At 40.6% G+C, this 20318-nt stretch overlaps 1 protein-coding gene across 1 annotated transcript in view; it reads left to right on the forward strand.

The window, feature by feature from the left end:
- The window catches only part of NEK10 (NIMA related kinase 10), a 136145-nt gene that overhangs the window by 88863 nt on the left and 26964 nt on the right, over positions 1-20318 (forward strand). The window contains exons 26-30 of the mRNA XM_075271366.1: positions 4124-4304; positions 6172-6246; positions 15412-15463; positions 18163-18200; positions 18288-18428. Of these exons, the coding sequence (XP_075127467.1) occupies positions 4124-4304; positions 6172-6246; positions 15412-15463; positions 18163-18200; positions 18288-18428 (487 nt within the window). The remainder of the gene's footprint in view (positions 1-4123; positions 4305-6171; positions 6247-15411; positions 15464-18162; positions 18201-18287; positions 18429-20318) is intronic.

Raw genomic sequence — 20318 nt, forward strand, 5'->3', positions numbered from 1 at the left:
TTTTTTGCATGCAGTTTATTTATTTGTGTGGTTCCACTGTGTCAGGCTATTTAGATCTCTTTGTACATGAGATAATCCACTTACATTCTCTGTTTGCAGTAAGTGGTTTGCATTTTAAATCATGTCATTTACTGGAAACGCAATGGAGAAGTGCTGATCTTATGTCTTCTTGTACATAAACATGATTATTACTAGCAAATAAGAATTTTACTTATTTAAAGAAACACTAACCACACCTCAATTGTCAGTACATTAACCCCTTCTCCCTCTCTATGACAAATATATTGAACGTGTTGATGGTGCGGGCACTGCCAGGAGCCCGGCTGACACGTAGCTGGGTTCCTATTATGACTGCCAGGGAAGGACAGCTCCAATTCCAGGCAGCTAAACCCTTACATTTTGCAGTCAATAGTGACTGCCGCATGTTTAGTCAGAAGGAAAGGGATCCTTCTAACAGCACCATGCCCCCCCCCCCCCCGCAACATGATCTTCTTCTTAATACCCCTGCCAACAACACTGACATAATTGGAGTTTTTCCCCTTTCTTCCCAAGCAAAGAGCAAGATGTTCAGCCACCAAGAACACACACCTAATGCACTCTTTGCTCTGTTGCATAAGAATAAATACAGATTATAGCACTGTGCTCACGGCTCTGTTCACTATAAAGTACTGGGGCTAGTTTAATAATGTTATTGGTGCTAACAAACCTCCTTTAAGGCCAAAGCAGCACAAAAAAAAAAACACAGGGGGGGAGGCCGCTACGGAAACTCATCACATTTCTTTTTTCTGCAGCATTTTTCACAGAAAGTCTGTAGAGTTTTCTTTTGCAGAGTACATGCCTCTTTTATACCCATACTGGAAAGGTCAGCATTTCCATGGGTATAATTGACCTGTTGCGATTTTCAAAAATGTCTGCCTTTTTGAAATAGCTGCTTTTCCGCTGCAGATTTTTGTCTGCAATGTAATTTGATTAGACAGAATCCCATCCTAAAACGACGCAGGTTTAGCCACGGTACTTTCACCACGGCCAAATCACTGCGTTTTCGACTATTCGACTAAGGAGAGTCACCAAGTTCCACGAGTAGCAGGAGGAGAGTGTTTAGGAGGAGCGAAGTGCAGTTGAGGAGTGTTAATTGGCTGAATGCTGTACACTGTATAGGATTCAGCCAATCAATGTTGGTTCTGTAGGAGGGATGCTGCAATACTATCCTGCGAGTCTCTCATTCTCCCCATGCCGTGTCCTACTCCTTCCACTTTGCTTTTAGGGCTGGTTCACATTAGCGCTTGCCTCCCGTCCGAAATGAGTCCGCAGAAGGCCCCCCCGAATGGAATATCAGCGCAACTGCAAGCACTTAACAGTTAAGCACACGGACCCTATAGCATATAATGGGCTCCATGAGCTTGCCGCGCACTGCCCGCGTGAATCATTCCACCACAAATATGATGGAATGAAATATAGGGTTTGTGGAGATACTGGATAGGAGGTTCTGGGTCTCATAGTTAGTAACTAGAGATGAGTGAGTAGTATTCGAACGAGTAGGTATTCGACTGAATACTGCGGTATTCGAAATACTCGTACTCGATCAAATACTACTCCTATTCGCAGTAAAGATTCGATTCAGAACCAGTGTTGATTGGCCAAATGCTATACAGTGTACAGCATTCATCCAATCAACGCTGGTTCTGGCGGAGGCTCGTCTGTGAGGAGGGGGAGTCTAAGATCGGACCACAGCAGTCTCCATTGTGGTCCGATCTTTAGACTCCGCCTCCTCACAGACGAGTATATAAAACCGCATGTGCCCCAAGGTCCTCTTTAAAAAAAAATTTTATTTTGGCAGGACATGTAGTTTTATTGGTATTTTAAGTTACATTTTTTATTTATTTATTTTTTATTACTTTTTATTTCTTGGAGAAGTGAAGAAAGGAAAAAAACAACAATTCTGGCATTGGGTTTTGTTTTCTTTTTTTATGACATTCATTTTGTGAAATAAATTGCAAGATCATTTTTATACCCAGCGTTACAAATCCATATGTTTAAGCTATAGAGTTAAAGAGAAGAATAGATTTTTTCAGTCAGACTGGTATTGAAAGGATCAAGGAAGGATCAAATTATACATTTAGAGAATTGGTGGTCTTTATATTCATTACTGTATGGGAGTTAAGCTGTCACTGGTGAACCACATTCCAATATGGATTAAAGCTACCAGCATAGAATAATCTTTTCTTTAAAAATCCAATACTTTTTACCTGTATTAGGCTGGGGCCCCACATTGAGAAAATTCAGCTTTTTACATTACCTGCAGAGTGGATGAGATTCTGGCTAATCCCATCCTCACCTTGCAGAAAACAAACTGCAGCAGAATTGCTGCGATTTGAAAATCGTTTGCGTATTTATAAATCATAGCATGTCAATTACCTATGGAAACGCTGGTATTTTCCATATAGGTATAATAGAAACAGAAAGTTCACAGAGGAAAACTCTGTGGACTGTCTTTGAAGAATGCTGTGGAAAGAACCACAATGTGTTTCCGCCACAGTCTTTTCCACAGCGTTTTTTGGCTCACTACATGAGGCCTTAGCCTTAGAGAGGACCTTTTCCAGTGCAATTGTAATTTGTTCTCTAGACTCCAGCATTCCTGAGCAATAAGTGCAGTTAGTTTTGGTGCCTGATGTGTTAACTAGACTCTCTGTTGTCAAGTGGTTGGTATCAGACAAGAGTGGGTAAAGGGACGTGACTCAAAGCTTTGGACAGAAGCGGACTGTGTTAGAGACCTCAGAGTCACACCACTGACTTTAGAGAGTCTAGTATATAAAAGAACACTACGGGCAAAACTGATACACAGTGTGATGTGGCCAGTTCACACAAATATATGAAAAAATTATCCAACAACAAACATACTATTTTTATATAGTACATGCACGACCAGAAGAACATCATACACAATGGTCTGCAAGTCTGTGTCATTCATAATACAGATTAAAGTAGTGCACTATTATGTGTCTATGTGGTGTAGATATGAACTTGAATCCCACAGACAAAAAGTAGAACCATCTGAATTAGGACTAAGCATTCATTCATTTTGCATGACAGCGGCTCTTTAAAAATGTCACATCAGAAAACTCATATGACAAGCAGAAAAGTTAAAGGGGTTCTCCCATCTCAGTCTTTCAGCCAGGCTGCATGCAGTGTCTGCTTCTTACTTCCTGTATTTCTCTCCCTCCCCCTCCCTCCTGCTGAACGGGACAACACTTCTGCAGGTCAAATAATATGCAGATTCTTTTTTAAAACCGGACACAGAGTACTGCATGTCTGACTCTGTGTCCGATTTAAAAAAAACGGTTTCGCGTCGGAGAGCATAAAACGCTCACCGCCAGACATCTTTCAAACCCATTCAAGTAAATGGGTATGAAAGAGTCCTACAGGTTTCCGTGTCCTGCCTCTGTTTTGTGCAGGAAACGGAAACCTGCAGAACGGAGACCGGGCGCAGATGTGAACGAGCCCTAAGCGGTTTATTTCAGAAAAACAGCAAAATAAATAAACCTTTACGTCACGCACAAAAATGAGCAAAATAAAATACAGCCTTAAGTTCAGGCAAAAAGGCAAAACAAATCCTGCTCGTCTGAGTGGAGCGCTAACTTAATAGAAATATAAACTGTACATGTGGCTTACTACCAGCCACACGAATCAACCAAAACAACACTGTACTGTGTACAAGGCTCTCAGGTTAGGGCAGATCCAGCCACTTCCTCTCCTCCCAGGATCTGCCCTGAAGTGGGGACGGGCCTTCAGCTCCGTGGAGCACTGCTTTTCCATCTCGAGTAGGATAGGGGATAGCAGTTGGAGGGTGAACAAGAGCAGTGTTTCAGGAGCTGAAGGCCCACTTCCAGTGCACCAATTGCCTCCTTTGCTTAATACTTCATACCGGTAGTTGTTTTTCTACAAAAGTGACGTAAATAGGAAAGTTATGTTGTTTATCACTATGATATGCTATGTAACAAGTGTGAAAGCTGAGTATGCATTGGAGAGATGGCAGAATCCCTGTAATGTTTGTCTACATCTGTTTTTAATGTATTTGTGTTCACAGCGAAGTTTGTGTTTGCCTCCTTTTTACATCTTTTCGTAGGACCAATATGAGAAAACCAGCATGAGCAGTAGCAGCAGTAGCAGTGGAATAGCAAGCTGCAAAAGTGACATGTCAGAGAGCGCTTTCATTCCCATGGGGCTATTACAACCAAACAACAATGATAAAGGTTCTGATGTTTTTCTCCCAGACCACAGTTTCTCCATAGACAACCTTGGCAAAGGTATTATTATTGGTCAAAGGTTATTTTATGGTCAAGTAAAGAATGTTTTGAATTATAAACTGAATAGAAGATGAAATGCTTGTCGGTGGTAGCAGGCTTTCCACAGATAGACGTAGCAGGTATGGAGGTATAAGTTTTAGGCCAGGGACGTGGTCTAGCGAATCCCATCCACACATTGCAGAAAAATACACGCAGCAGAAACACTGCGATTTCCAAAAACATTATGGTTTTCAGAATCGCAGCACGTCAATTCTACCCTATGGAAATGCTGGCAGTTTCCCTATAGGTATAAGTCTTTCTGTGAAAGCTGCTGTAGGAAAAACCGCAATGCATTTCTGCTGCATTTTTTCCCATCACGTTTTTATGCTATGCCCGCTACGTGGGGCCTTAGCCTAAAAGTCGCACTCAAAATTGTCACTGAACGTACAGGTCAAGTAGTTGGATTGAAAATATTCCATATGTGGTTATCACATAATTGTAGACTCCATTGCAAATGTGTGTATACAGTCTAATGTCCACCAGTAGATGTCTTATGACTATATTTTTCTTTGTACCTGCAGTATGACAGTATGAACCTTTAAAGAAAATGTTTACTAGACCCTGCTCACCCTCGTGTTACAACACCACCTGGTATTTTAATAGAAATTACTGGTGTAACAGATGCACAAAATCCATCCTTATGCATTGCCATCTTATCCAGAAGCAATAATACAAGTATTTACTTAGCTGTGGTCAAAATAACTATAGCAGAACCTTTGTGAGATCATCACCTAAAGTTGCATTAAAAAGTGTTTTTTTATGGAGATGGTCTTCTCAAACACCTTGACCAAAATGCATAAAACATGGTGGACCTTAAAATATGTTACCACAAATTTTGTCTGGATAACTGGTTTAATCTTTTTTTAGGCTATACACAGTGTGATACTGGGTGTAGCTAAAGGTGGGTTGACACTACCATTGGATGTCCGTTATGATAGTGTCCATTAAAAAAATCAAAAAAAAGGACACCTATCATAACAGACATTAATGGACACTAACTGATGTCCGTTTTTGTTAACACATTTTTTGGACAGTTTTAATAGACAGTATAGTGGACGCCTGTCTGTTACTGTCCGTTACCCATAGGCATTAATGTTAAAAAATAACGGACACTTAACATCCATCATCAAACCGTTATTTTTCATGGACACAAAAGATTTTTGTGTCCGCGAAAAATAATGGACATGTGATGGATTTTGTGTAAACGGACACTAACAGACAACAGATAAAATCCCTTTGAAATCAATGGGATTTTTAACAGATTTATGACAGCTCTGTTAGTGCCCTTTGTAAAAATCTTTTTTATTATCGAATCTGCAGTCACTGAAATGTCTGGCTTTTCATAGCTTTTTCATCAAGGGGTTGTCCACAATTTTATATGTATTTTTACAGCAAATTGTAATATTTTTTTTCTATTGCAAATTGTAATATTTTTTTCTATTTTATTATAGTAAATGTATTTGATTATTTGGGTAGATGTCTGTGTGGAAACAACATATTGCGGTATACAATGTAGTGATTTATCTCATTTCATCAAAAGTCACTTCAAATTTATTCCTAAAATACATCACCTCATCTATTATAATGTCTAGGGGTTGTCAGTGGCATTGTGGAAAGCACACTTTACTCAGATTCTGGGGGGCTGAAGTGGAGTCATTATTATAAATAAGCCATTCATGGTCTGATAGAATATGTATAGTCAAGGGGAATAGTTGTCATCTCATTTTACTTGATTTCAGTAGCATTCTGCCAGTGCTATTAACTTGTATTTATTGCATAAGTTTGATGATTATATAATTCTGTTTTGGTCTGTTTTTCTTTCTACCAGATGTGTTTTCAGAACTTGAAGATGAAATAGACACATCTGATAATTCAAGCTGCTATTTTAAAGGACCAGATTCAGGTATGAACAGTATAATGGTTTGGGTAGTATTGGCAGGTTTTACTTTTAAAGGGATCCTATCTTTCAACCAACTTTTTTCTAACTAACACGATGGAATTGCCTTAAGAAAGGCTATTCTTCTCCTACCTTTCGTTGTATTCTCCGCCCTGCCATTCTGTAAGAATCCTGATTCTTGTTGGTATGTAAATGAGTTCTCTCGCAGCACTGGGGGCGGGCCCCAGCGCTCAAACAGCACTGGGGGCGTCCCCAATGTTGCCAGAGAACTCTCCAGCGCTGCCTCCATCTTCTTCAGGAACAGATCTTCTTCTGGCGGTGTCTTCTAACTTCTAGGCCTCGGGCCTAGGGCAAGCCAACTGCTCATGCTCGCGGCTACAAGAAAAATGGCCGCTTACACAGTATTGGAAGCCGACATTTTTTCATGGCCTGTGTGCATGCATAGTCGGCTTGCCCTAGGCCCGAGGCCTAGAAGTTAGAAATCACCGCCGGAAGAAGATGCGGTGAAGATCTCGTTCCAGAAGAAGATGGAGGCAACGCTGGAGAATTCTCTTGCAGCATTGGGGCTGTTTGAGCGAGATAACTCATTTACATACTGACAAGAATCTACAGAACAGCGGCGCGGGAAGACAACGGAAAGGTAGGAGAAGAATAGCCTTTCTTAAAGGGGTTGTCCTGTCACAAGGATCCTATCTATAATGCTTATTAATGTGAATGTAAGACTTTTCCTAAATACAATGCTTCAGCAAAACTGCTTTGTTTGGCCACTATCTCACTTTATTCATTTTTTTGTGGCCACAGCCCTCACCTAGCTGCTCCTGAGTCAAGTGATGTGTCAGCCTGCTCTGAGGGGGGAGGGAGGAGGGGCTAAGTGCCCGGGAGCGAGCCTGGAGGGGGGGGGGGGTAGTTTACGCTTTAGGGGGAAGGGGCCGCCAATGCAGGGTTAGACGCCGGCACAAGTGAAGCCAGCAACATCGCTATGTGCCTGCCCTGCATGAAGCCAGCAGAGGCGGAGGAGCGGAATAACAGCATCGCTTCTGCCGCTGCTGGCTTCATGCAGGGCAGGCACATAGCGATGTTGCTGGCTTCACTTGTGCCGGCATCTAACTCCCCAGCATCCGCTGTAATAGGCGGATGCTGGGGACTGTTAGACGCCGGCACAGGCACATCGCTATGCTTCTGCCCTTCATGAAGACAGCAGCGGCAGAAGCGATGCTGTTCCGCTCCGCTCCGGGGTCACATATGCAAAGCCAAGCGGCGAGATGCCGCCGGCCCTGCGTGCAAGCTCATACACCAGTCTAACCTTCACAATGCTAATACAGACTAGACACCCTGTCGGGTCTGTATTTGCATTGTGAAGACTAGACTGGTGTATGAGCGCGCACGCAGGGCCGGCGGCATCTCGCCGCTTGGCTTTGCATATGTGACCCCGCCCACCAATGACGAAACAAAGCCGGAAGACAGAAGATTTTAGAGGAACAAAGACGAGTGAGTATGCGACGTGGGAGTACCCCTTTAAGGCTATTCCGACGTGTTAGAAAAAAAAGGGTTTGAAAGATAGGATCCCTTTAATATCAAATATACAGTATCAAGAAACTACATTTCTATTGTGTCCATAAACATTCCCACCACCAGTTATCAGATAAGTATTGTTCTATGTATGATGTCCATATGGATTCCATCTTACAAACAATCTGACATATTAGAATTATGAGTCATGGGAAAAATGAGTAAGTGAATTTAACTTATAATAAAACTTGACTTATATTGCTTATTTTAGCTTTTATTAGTAATTTAATGTGTTATGTACCTGGCAACCACCATAGGGAGCTTTGACTAGTGACAGGCTATTGACTTCATAAGTGAGTGTAACTTTATTGGTAATAGAAAAGTCGAAAGTCAACTGAGTAGCAATGACATAATACACTGAGACTATAGATGGATGTCTCGGTTTTCTTTAAAAGACTACTACTGTACAGGCCTTTTTTTTTATAAGGAACGCCCACGTTGACTACACCACACAAAATAATAGACATCCTTATGATTACCTGGACCATGTAGGGTTCAAGATCTGCAAAGACAATTTAGACCAGTCGTTTTGATAAACAATAAAATAGAAAAGGGGGCTCCACAAAATACACATGGAGTATGAAAAACCTAACCCCACGTGTATATCATTAAAAAGTTAGGTGCCGTCCTCACTAGTAAAATGTTTTCGAAGAGGCTTCAGTATAAAAGTGAGTCACACCAGTCATCCACATTTGGCACTCAATGATTCCTTCTTGTTTTTTTGACATTGATCATTGGATGTAATGAGTGCTTTCATTGTGGACATTTTTAAAGTGCTAATACCTGTCATAATAGTACGGCAGATGTCAGCAAGGGGTTAACCTGAAAACTTAAACATTTAAAAAAAAATAGGTGATTTTTGGTGGTATATTCCCTTTAAGAAGCATTTTTCTCTGATAAGATATATTACATTACTTTTAAATTGTGAAAAAAAAAAGAAACGACCATAACTCTTAAAACAAAGGTGAGACCTCTTGATACCTCCCATGGGCTTATTTTTCTTGGCACCACCTGCATAGTACTGGTTGCTAAAGATTAGTTGCCCTATTTCCATGTCCTTGTCCTTTTCACTTGTACCCACTATTTTAATATCCAATATATAATGACATAATTTTTTCCACCCATGTACATATGTTTAGATTTTATCTGTGGTAATCTTCATTTGCATGCCTCAAACCTTTTCAAATCCATCTGTGATGTAGTACAGTCATAAGCCAGATAACATGAGTACATGACTTTGTCACAAATTAAAAATTCTGAATGAAAAATTCATTGCTCTAAATATAAATGCACGGGAAGTCAAAACAGAAGGTAAGGCATAAGAAGACATTAAGGTGATGACGGTGCTGTAGGTGATCAGAATCTCTAAAAACTAGGACATCCTGCCGCAAGAAAATGGAAAGTAACTCTATTAAAGGGGCTCTATCATTGGAAAAAGTCATTTTTAGCTAAGCACATCCTTGCATAGCCTCTAGGCAGAGGCATCATACACCACTACTACAGGTAGGAGGCTCCTCTCTTATCTCTTCTCCTTGTTGCGGCCGTGTTCCTAACAGAGTGGGAGTGGTGGAATAAGAGAGTGATTTTCTGCAAATGTGGAAGGTTTCTGTCAAGACCTGAGTTGTTTTATAAAATTGTTGTGTATTTTGTGGTGGTGTTTGTCGGGGGGTTTTGAGCCGGTGTCCTGTGGCTCTCTGGTTGGTCTCTTTGCCACTGAGTTGTTCAGTTAGTGGGTGAGGATCTGCCGCAGTGTATACTCGAGCTGGTTAGGTGTCTCTATAGATGCGAGCTCCAGGTGTCTGACATTGCCATCAACCTATCAAGTCGTTCCGGGGTCTGTACAAGGCTGACTGCTGGTTTCAGTCCTCGACGGTTTTCGTTGTTACCAACTAGGATTCTTGGCCCAGCTTAGTAGGAGTGTTTTGTGGAAGTTGTACGGTCTCAGGAGCTGATTTGAAAGTGATGTGAGTTTTGTCTTGTGTGACAGTCTGTTTACCCTCAACATTTCTACTCAACCCCTGTCCTGAATTTCTGGTTGCCTGCCACTGTTTTGGTATTAGTGAGTTTGTGTTTAGGGCTTCAGGTTTATTTTTGCCCCTGTCCTGTGAAACCCTTTCCTCACTACTTCACTTTTCCTCTCCTCAAATTCTTGTTGTGTGCTTATGGTTGTGCTGCGCCTGTTATTTCTCCAGCCTGCCCCTTCCTAGTTGTTACCGTTTGCAGATGCACCTATTCTTTTGTTAGGGGTGACCGCCTTTAGTATCCCAGTCCCTAGCCTCTTTCACCTCTCACCCCACCTGTCTGTTAGGTCTCCACATTTAGAGAGCTAGTAGTTGTCGGGGCCAAGCTTAGCTTAGGTACAGCTGACCAATACCCTCAGGGCGGGCCTAGTCAGCCATTGTAGCGCCAAGGAAAGCATTCCTACCCCATCTCCATAGAGGTGCTAGCAGCATTAGGTATCACGGTTGCCCGGGCATTGACACAACCGTGACAGTTTCATTTAGAGAGAATGCTACTGCCAATGAGCTGCAGGTGGAAAGGGGGAAACTGTACCTGCCAATAGAGGGGAAGGTGGTAGGTGGGAAGAACGGTAGTGCTGATACCAGTGAAGCTGCACTGTTGTGTTAGGTATTTTATGTTGCACAGTGGTATTTGTTTGACACAGCTATAGTAAGATGTTGCGCTGCACTATAGTATTTGGCACCAGTGGCGTAACTAGTAACTTTTGACATGGCCCCTCCCCCAAAAAAACCCCGACAGACCGAACGACCCCTTCCTCTTCCCGACTCATTCTGCACACAGTATTATGCCCCATCATCGTCCCTGCATACAGTAATATTCCCATAGTGACTATGGAGAATAATACTGTGTAAAGGAGCCACGATGGGGAATAATACTGTGTGCAGGGGCCACTTTGGGGAATAATACTGTGTTCAAGGGCCAATATGGGACATAATACTGTGTTCAGGGGACACTATAGGGAATAATACTGTCTGCAGGGGCCAGAGATTAATAATCGAGACCCAGGGTAGGATACAAACATAAAAAAAACACTGTTACTTACCTCTCCCTGGCTCCAGTGCACTCCTCGGTGATGTCAGCCATCTTCAATGATGGACCACATGTCACATGAGCCAGGCCTGCGTCCTTATGCGTCGCCCATATGATGTCTGTGACATCACCAAGTAGGCCCGAAAGCCTGCCGGAGCCAGGACAGGTAAGTAACTTGTTCCCTCACCTCCCCTGGGCCTCCGATCATTATACTTGGTGGGAGTCTGAAAAGACCTCCGAGTGTAATGATAATGTTTGTGGGGTTTGTAGGCCCACAGCCTCACTTACCGATCCCGGCTCCTGCTCATATCCTCCGCAGAAGAAGGAGCGCCGGCGGTCGTGAGCAGAAGCCAGGATCGGTTAGTAACTAGGGCCCGCTACCTGCTGGAGTTACTTCAGCAGGTAATGGACTATTAAAAAAAATAATTAAAAAATATGCAGCCGTAGCGGCTGCTGCCAGGCCCCCTAATGTTCCGGGCCCTGTGGCAGCCGCCACCTTGGTAGTTACGTCCCTATTAGGCACAATGAATAAGTATTTTGCGCTGCGCTGTGGAGCGTGGTTCTTCTATGAAGTATTTTCTGCTGGACAGAGGTTTTTGCACTGCTGGGAAGGTTTTTTGTGCTCCACTGTGGTATTTGGTGTTGCTATGGGTAAGTATGCTGTAATGTGATATTTTGTTGGTATTTTGTTGCCACTGGTGAGCATATTATGTATAGAGCACCATGGCATTTGTTTTTCACTGGCCAACATTACCACAAATTGACTGGTGAGGCCAAAACTGGGACATCCTGTGTCTGGGAACCTACAATCCATACACATCAGAAAAACAGAGCTAGTTGCTACATCACAAACCACCAATGTGCTCGCAGAGTTTTAACCATAATGTAAAAGATGGTGAAGCAGATTCTGAGTTTTAACTACTTTTCATAAAATGGCCCTCACTGAGCATTATTCACAAAGGCTTCCAAATACTTAGACATTGACGCGAAAACAAAATTTTTCTTCAATGAAGAACTAAACTTAACAATGTGCAAATCAAGAGGTTTCTAAAGCTTAAACAACATGGGGCCAATTATTCAAATGGAAACATAAGAACACAATCATACATTCCAATTTATCAACTGTGACTATTTAATTAGAGTGAGCGGAATCGGCGGAGGAAAACAACTGCCTTAACAAATGTACGGACCGAGAACCACAGAATGAAGAAACTTATTTTACGTCTAGTGACATTTCATTTTAACTGGCTCATTCTCCTGGCAGCTTATGCTCGCTAGTTTCCCTAACCAGTTCTTGTACACATAGGGGCTGGAAGCAATTTGTTTATTTCAAAAGTACCATAGCACCAGTGCAAATGAGTCCCTTCGATATAGTACGTATAGAAGCAATGTAATCGTATTGAGTTTATAAACGGCACCAGGCCATTTTATATTGTATACGTTCCAGTCTGTCCTGACCCTTTGCGGAGAGTCAATCACATGCTAAATGTTGGTCAGTAGATGACTTTGACCATGAGTCACCTAGATGAAATCAAAGATTTGATATACAGAGGAGTAGAACTAAAACATAATAATATTAATATTCACATAATATAAAATATTTAAAGAAGACCTTTCATGTTCTCGGCCACACATGGTTTAATATACTGCTAGAAAGCGGACAGTGCACTGAATTCAGCGGACTGGTGGCTTTCCTGTTATGTACCTCATGTGAAAAGCTATTGGTGCATTTACCGATACCTCTTCAGTATTAGATGGGTGTTCCTGACAGTCTAGCTGGGAACGCCCCTCTTGACAATACTGTGTGTAGCGCTATAGTTTGAGGGGGCGTTCCTTACCTCCCAGCAATGACGCTCAGTGGTGAGGAACGCCCCCCTTCTCCTGACTGTACTCATTCATAAACTAGTACTTGGAGCTGTCATGGCTGGGCCTTAAGGAACGCCCCCTAACAGTTTAGCACTACACACAGTACTGTCAGGAGGGGCGTTAAACTGTCATGAACGCCCTTCTAACAGTGAAGAGGTATCGGTAAATGCACTGCTAGCTCTTCACCCAGGGGAACATAACAAGAAAGCTGACAGTGCACTGGATTCTAGCGATATATAAAACCACATGTGCCTGAGGACATGAAAGGTCCTCTTTAACTGTTTCTAAATAAATCGAAATCCAAAAATTTTGGGGAAAAAAATTAAGAATGAATTTAATATGCAAATAGATTCTTGTTTTTAGTCATTATAAATATAACAATGGTGGTTGGGGCATCAGATTTTCTTTAAAGAAATGAAATTTATAAGAACAGCTTGTAAAGGAGCCCCCAATATTGCATATGTGAGAGAAGTATTGTAAGGCTGAGGCCCCACATTGTGGAAACAGTTTTTTTTGTTGCAGGTTCTGCTGTAGTTTCTTGAGCCTACGTCAGTAATGGACTGAGTAGAAGGTAGAAGTATAAGAGTTTCCTATATATTTAACATTCTTTTTGCAGCCATTCTTGACATTGGTTTTGCAAGCAACATCTACAACAAAAAAAAATCTGTGTTTCCGTAACATGGGGCCACAGCCTAATGGTTTTTATAGTTTGATCTTCTTAATGGACTTTTGGAAGGGATAAGATAAGAGACAGATTTATGTGTTTTATTTCTACTTTTTTACTTTCCCTTTCTGCTTAATGGGAGTTCTTGATTGTAGAAAATGTTGCAGGTATGGAGAATTAAGGTTAAAAATGGCACTCAAAATTGCCACTTAATGTACAGGTCCAGTAGTTTGAATTGAAAATATACCATACATGGTTATCACATAATTGTAGACTCTATTGCTAATGTGTATATACAGTCCAGTATCTAACAATAGATCTCTTCTGACTATATTTCTTCGTACCTACAGTATGGTAATACGAACCTTTAAAGAACATCTACATTAGATGCTATTAAAGCACTACTGTGTATTTTCTGCTTTATGGGAATTTTGTTTAAGTGTAGATAATATTTTTCCTTATATATTATATTATGTAAATGCTTTAAGAGAATTATGTTGATTTATGCAAAAAGCAAGAAGGCAAAATTATTGTTTCTGTGAACAAGAACCAATAGAAGGATGGGGGTCCCTGCAAGTTTTGATTAAAGGGGTTGTCCCATAACAAGGATCCTATCTATACTGCTAGTTTATGTGGTTATAAGACTTTTTCTAATTACATTGCTTTATCAAAACTGCTTTGTTTGGCCGCTATCTTAATTTATTCACTTCATTGTTTACACTGCATAGCTATGGCCATGGGGCCTGTTCTGAGCTTATCTGCTCAGTCTTCCAAGTGACATAGCTGCCTGCTCTCAGGGGGGGAGGGAGGGGCTGAGTGCTGGGAGCAGCTCTGAGCTGTGTATGTCTCTGCCACAGACAAGCAATGGAGCTCCTCAGATAGGGGAGGGAGGAGGTGAGAGCTCCTGGATTTCTGAGCTCTTATCTCCTGCTCTTCCACTTATCAGTCGGTTTAATTGAATTTGGCTGATAAGGGCTGAGATAGGGAGTCCGATACCTCTGTATGTATTACAAACTGACTCAAATCCAGCTCTGCTACATCAGCCTCTACATCAGCTTCATACTGTGGTAATTCATTTACAACCAGTCCCTCATTACTGACTGCAAATATAGCAGATAGCAGAGCAAGTGAAACCCTGCCCACTAATGTGCCGAGAAAACCAGGAAGTGAAGAGAGCACACAGCCTGCAGGTTGGTGAACAAGCGTGATGGGAATACCCCTTTAAGTTCAATCAGTTTGCTTTTGGCTCTTTGAAGCATTTGTTTTAATTGCTTAAATGTAAAAGTAAATTGCATCCTTTTATTATATTGTCATGTGTTATACTCCGAAATAAAATATAAATTTAATAAATGAGAAATTACAATAAATATGTGATGGTAATAAAGCATCAAATAATGAAATTACTAATTACAGTTATTGTTATTAGTAATCAAATTAATCAGGTAATAAATAATAAAGCTAGCGCTAATTCACGCTAATCTTGTAATGTTTGTTGTTCTGATCTGTCAGAGGATGAAAACAACAGCCATCAAATCTGACACGCGGCACTTTTACTCCGTAACAAAAACAACAAAACAGAATACTGACACAAGAGACCTTCTGTTCTTATTTTATCATTGCGCTCAGTCATGACTGATACAAACTGAAAGTGTTACATTGGTATCCGTCAGCCTGGTAGTTTTAGGGTCTGTTCACACAGAGTTTTTTGGCGAGGATTTTGGCATTGAAAATCCATGTGGAAAAAAAGCTAGCGGAAAAAGGAACCCATTGACGTTAATGGGAGGCTTTTTTTTCTATGTGGATTTTCAGCGCCAAAAAACTCTATGTGGATGGACTCTTAATGTCCATTGTTCTAATCCTCCAATGACTAGTTTGAAAATAGCCCAAAACATTAAAATAAATGGCATCTTAAAATTCAATAAAATTCTTCAAAACACTATAAAACAAGATATGTAAATAGAGTATACATTCACATATTACACAAAATTAAATTGTATCATTGTATTTTTTTATTTTTGCAGGTACACTAAAACGAAGTGTCAGTGCTTCTGGAGGAGAAATATTGCAAACAAAGTGGGTATATTAAGTTCTTACCATTGGGTACTTGAAAAATCTGACATGTCTTTTCTTTATCTATTTTCTTATTTTGACTAACTATATGACTTTATTAAAGTAATGTCCCACTGTTAGGCCATCAATAGTAGATCAGTGGACTTCTGACTTTGATAGCTCTAATGATCAGCTGAATAAATTTGTAAATTTTTCCCCTTCAGAATTTTCCAGACACAACTCTGTACTTTTTATACTGGCTTAGTATTATTATTCTCTTGCATGTACTTTTAGGGTACATTCACACGGAGTAACGTGCCGCATGACCTGGCAAGTATACGCCGTGTGAGATTTTGAGCGCCGTATACGCTCCCATTGATTTCAATGGGAGCCTGGATCGTGCTCGCTCTATTGAATATAGGGTATCTGCAGTGCTCCTGTTCCGTCGGGAAGAGGTTAATAGGAGCACTGCAGATACCCTATATTCAGTCAGGCTGAGTTCCAAGAGGGGGGAAAAACCCAGTCTTCAAGCTCAGGGAAGGGGCAGACAGACAACCAAAACACCCCTCCCCTTCCCCAGCACCCAGAAACTACTGCACCAAAAAAACATTTTAATTTTTTAAATTTTCCAGTAGCTGCTGTATTCCCCCCCCCCCCCCCTAGGCTTATACTGGAGTCAAAAAGTTTTTTCCCAGTTTTTTGTGGTAAAATTAGGGGGGTCGGCTTATACTCGGGTCAGCTTGTACTCGAGTATATACAGTAATTTAATTTTATTTTTATTTTGTTTTGAAAGAGTTGAACTGGACAGTACCTCAATATTGTATCCAAGAGCCCTAACAATGATATTGTTGTAGAATGTTTTAATTATTGTATTATTGGAACTTGACACCCAATAGTTCTCACTTAAATAATGGACATTTTCCAGCATTATCGCAGTCTACAATGCTAGTCTATACATATTTGCTGACAGAGCTGTGAAAATAAATGGTATGTAGCTACCATGAGTCTAATGAGGCCGAGAGGGAGCAAACAATTCACGGTGGACATTTCATCATGTAATGGAAACATTGGAGTAAGCTTGTTAGTGACAATTTTCGACTCCATTTCATTGATTGAAAAATGTACAAAGTGATTCTTGTCTATTAGGTCTATTAGCCAGTGTACATATATGACATGATCTTCTGTGTTCACCTTGGTGAGTAGTTGTTCCCTGGAGTCACCAAAGATTTAGGTAGATAGCTCAAATTGGCTTCTTGTATTGGAACATGTGTTAGTTATGGCACAGTTATCTCTGTAGCTGAATTGTACATACAACGCTGTGAAATGTAGGAAAGTATGATGAGATGAAAAAAGGCGTTATGATTTCAGTAAATAAAGTGTATTCATTGTTTGGCGAAACGTTAGACAAGGTTTTTATTTTCTTTCGCTATTGTGGCTTTCTAGATCTTGCAGTCATTTAGTAGGAATTGTCATTGTTTACTTACAGTGGATAAATGGGAAGGATTTAGGATAGAAGTTCAGACCCCAGAGTAGTTGCCAAAAATAATCCAGACCCCATACTGATCACAATGAAGAATCAGATTCTCTCCTCCTCGCTCCATTTTTTTTAAAAAAAAGACAGTACCACAGGGTTTTTATATGTGCAGCAAGCAAAACAGAGAGGGAAATATCCACCATTATGTATTGGATTATTGCAGTAGATAACAAATTGTTATAAAAATATTCCTTACATTTAGGTTGATGTCTGTCCCCATGTCCACCCTAAGGGCCCCTTCACACGGAGCTGACTCTCCGCTCATTCAGTCACGTATACACGAGCGCTTCAAAACACATCCCATTCACTTCAATGGGAGCGCGTGTAAAGCCGGCTTTACGTGCGCTCCCATTGAAGTGAATGGGATGTGTTTTGAAGCGCTCGTGTATACGTGACTGAATGAGCGGAGCGTAAACTCCGTGTGAAGGGGCCCTAAGGCTAAGGCCTCACACAAGCGAATCACTACAAAAAAGAGAGTTTTACTCTGTGGACTTTCTGTTTCTATTACACCTATACAGAAAACACAATCGTTTCCGCACGTATAATTAACATGCTGGAAATTGTTCTGCAATGTGTGGATGGAATTTGCTAGAATCCCATCCATTTTGCAAGTAATGTTTCCTGGGACTCTATACTGTGATACTTAATGTAAAACGCAGCATTTTTTGCCACGGCAATACAATGACAGTTCTTCCACAAAAAAACAAGCAGAGATTGGAAAACTTTGTACTTTACGAGGGTTTTTTTCTTGGTGTCTTTGTTCACCCCTTTTTAGCTCTGTGTGCCTTTTTCTGAGGAATATTTCCATGCATTTAACGTGCTAAAAAGATGCAAAATACGTCATAAATCTTGTTTTCAGCTGAAGGAAATTGTGATTCCCCTGCTGTCAGATGTTTAGAGTTTTTTCCTTTACTGGAGTACAGTTCCCCTTTTTCGCACCTTTTACACACGTCATAAATGCATCATGAAATATATCTATAAATAAAACACAACGACTTTCCCTGCACAAAAGCAAAGTGACAAATCTTGTGTGAAACCCTTCAAAATAGACACCAACACATGAGAAATCTTCCACACACAGCATGAAACCTTCCTATACTATATCTTTAGACACTATTTCATACTATGTTTAATGAAACCTACTTTCTTCTTAGCCTTACTAAGAAATGTTGTGCTATATATTTTTCAGGGAGCACACGGGTAGCACAAGTTCGAAGCCAAGACCAGGTAATTCTTTGCTTCCTGAGTATAGAAGCTTGAAAGTTTCTCGTACGATATAACATGAAATACTATCTCTTCCTTTCTTTTCTTCAGCTTTGCTGCCTATTGATCTTCTTCTGAAAGTTCCTTCACTGGTGTTCAGGTCTCAAAGTAGGAAGCTAGCGACTTCATTAGGGGCAGAATGGCCTGCACACAGCTATTCTACTGTGGTTCTTCACAGTCTGAAACATCCTGGTATATATGTTTTAGTTGAATTTTCTTTGATTATAATCTTTTTCTCCAAGATTTCATATGTGTATGCCTGTAAAAAAAAAAAATTAAAAAAAATTACATGCTGCTTTAAAAAACTCAAAGTATATATGAAAAAAGCTAATTTAAGACAAAAAAACTCTAATTACTAAAGATAATTTAGTCATAATGTGTATGTAGTACATCAGACGTTAGACACTCTTTACACATTTCACACAAGCAGTGCTCCGGAAACATCACAGAGACTTCTGGTGCGCCATGGTGGCTAACTAGCATATCAATAAAAGCGGGCTAATTCAAAAATGGCTGAGAGGATTAATATATAAAAGGTATGTCTGGAATAGCCTTTCTAAAGGTGATGCAAATATATGCTTATGCCTTTACAAACTCATTTGAGTGAAAAGGTTTGAAAACTGACCACCGGGTTTCCGTCTCCTGTCCAGTTTCACAAGGCAGAAGATGGAAACCGACCAGATTGGCTAAACTGGAGACCAGGCGCAGATGTGAACCCGCCCTAAAGGGGCCTTACTTCCGGAGACATTTAAGGCATTTCCATGGGGGCCACACGGTGGCTCAGTGGTTAGCACTGCAGCCTTGCAGCGCTGGAGTCCTGGTGTTCAAATCCCACCAAGGGCAAAAAAAACATCTGCAAAGAGTTTGTATGTTCTCGTGTTTGCATGGATTTCCATCCCATATTCCCAATAAAGACATACTGATAGGGGAAAAATGTACATTATGAGCTCTATGTGGGGCTCACAATCTACATAAGAAAAAAAAAAAATTAAGGCTTTTCCATAAGATATTCAGGTCCCATCTCTGGGTCCTACAACTATCATTAGAATGAACCTCCATAGACCCTGCCCTGTGGCCACTGCCTTATCACCCCACTGATAGCTGATCCAGGCTGCCAGTTTTCATCACTGCCATAAAAGAGAATGGGAACAGCGACAACAGTGAGTTTGGCTGTCTCCATAAGCCGACCACTGTTAGCAGTGTGGACAGAGTTAGGCCGCAGCCATGGGATGGCGTTTAGGGGTTCCTTCCAGAAATAGGTGTGGAGAGGTGTAGTAGTTCCTGTAACACATGAACACTGCAGGTGGCTGAAGACTAAGGTATTCCCATCTGAGCCATGAATGGCTGAGATAAGAATAACCCTTTAAAAAATAATTACACGCATAAATAAAATATGTGAAAATTCTTCTTTTCACTATGCTTACATGTACATTTAATGCTATTCCATATGTACTAAACAATGGCATCTGCATAAAGTACAAATGTTCCTTCAGTTATACATATCCTCATACAGCTACATAGAAAAAAAATGAAAAGAAGAGAACACGTTTTATTGTTCTTCTCCAGTTAAGTGGTTCATGCACTTGTAGGGTCATGGCAATCCAACAGAGTATAGTAGTAGGGTAAGATGAACTTTTGTGCTTCTTCATTTCCTTACCTCTGCACTGTCCTTCATTCATTACAGAATACTAATCACTCAAGTGATTTACTAAATTGCTCTTCATTCTCCCTGTTCATTCCAAACATATTAGTTGAATATACTAAAAAGGGTGCATATTACATTATTAACTAAAGAGAGCTCTTTTATTTATTGTGTTCTACTTTATTATACTTGTTATACGTTGTACGTGCTATCACTTATTGGCACTAACAGCCAAGATGAATTTATGTCATAAAAGTAAGATGAGGCGTGATATAGAATATCCAGTACTCTGCGGGGCAGGTGCAGTGGGATTTCTCTCTGGATATGTAAGGTCTTTGGACACGTACCATATACCATATGTCTTCTTTTAAATTATGTTTGACTGTAAATGAAAATGTTCTATGCTCAATTTTATTAGCAGAAAAGTTCAAAATTAGTAA

The sequence above is a fragment of the Leptodactylus fuscus genome, chromosome 4 (genome assembly GCF_031893055.1).
Source record: "Leptodactylus fuscus isolate aLepFus1 chromosome 4, aLepFus1.hap2, whole genome shotgun sequence".
In the NCBI taxonomy this organism is placed as follows: domain Eukaryota; kingdom Metazoa; phylum Chordata; class Amphibia; order Anura; family Leptodactylidae; genus Leptodactylus; species Leptodactylus fuscus.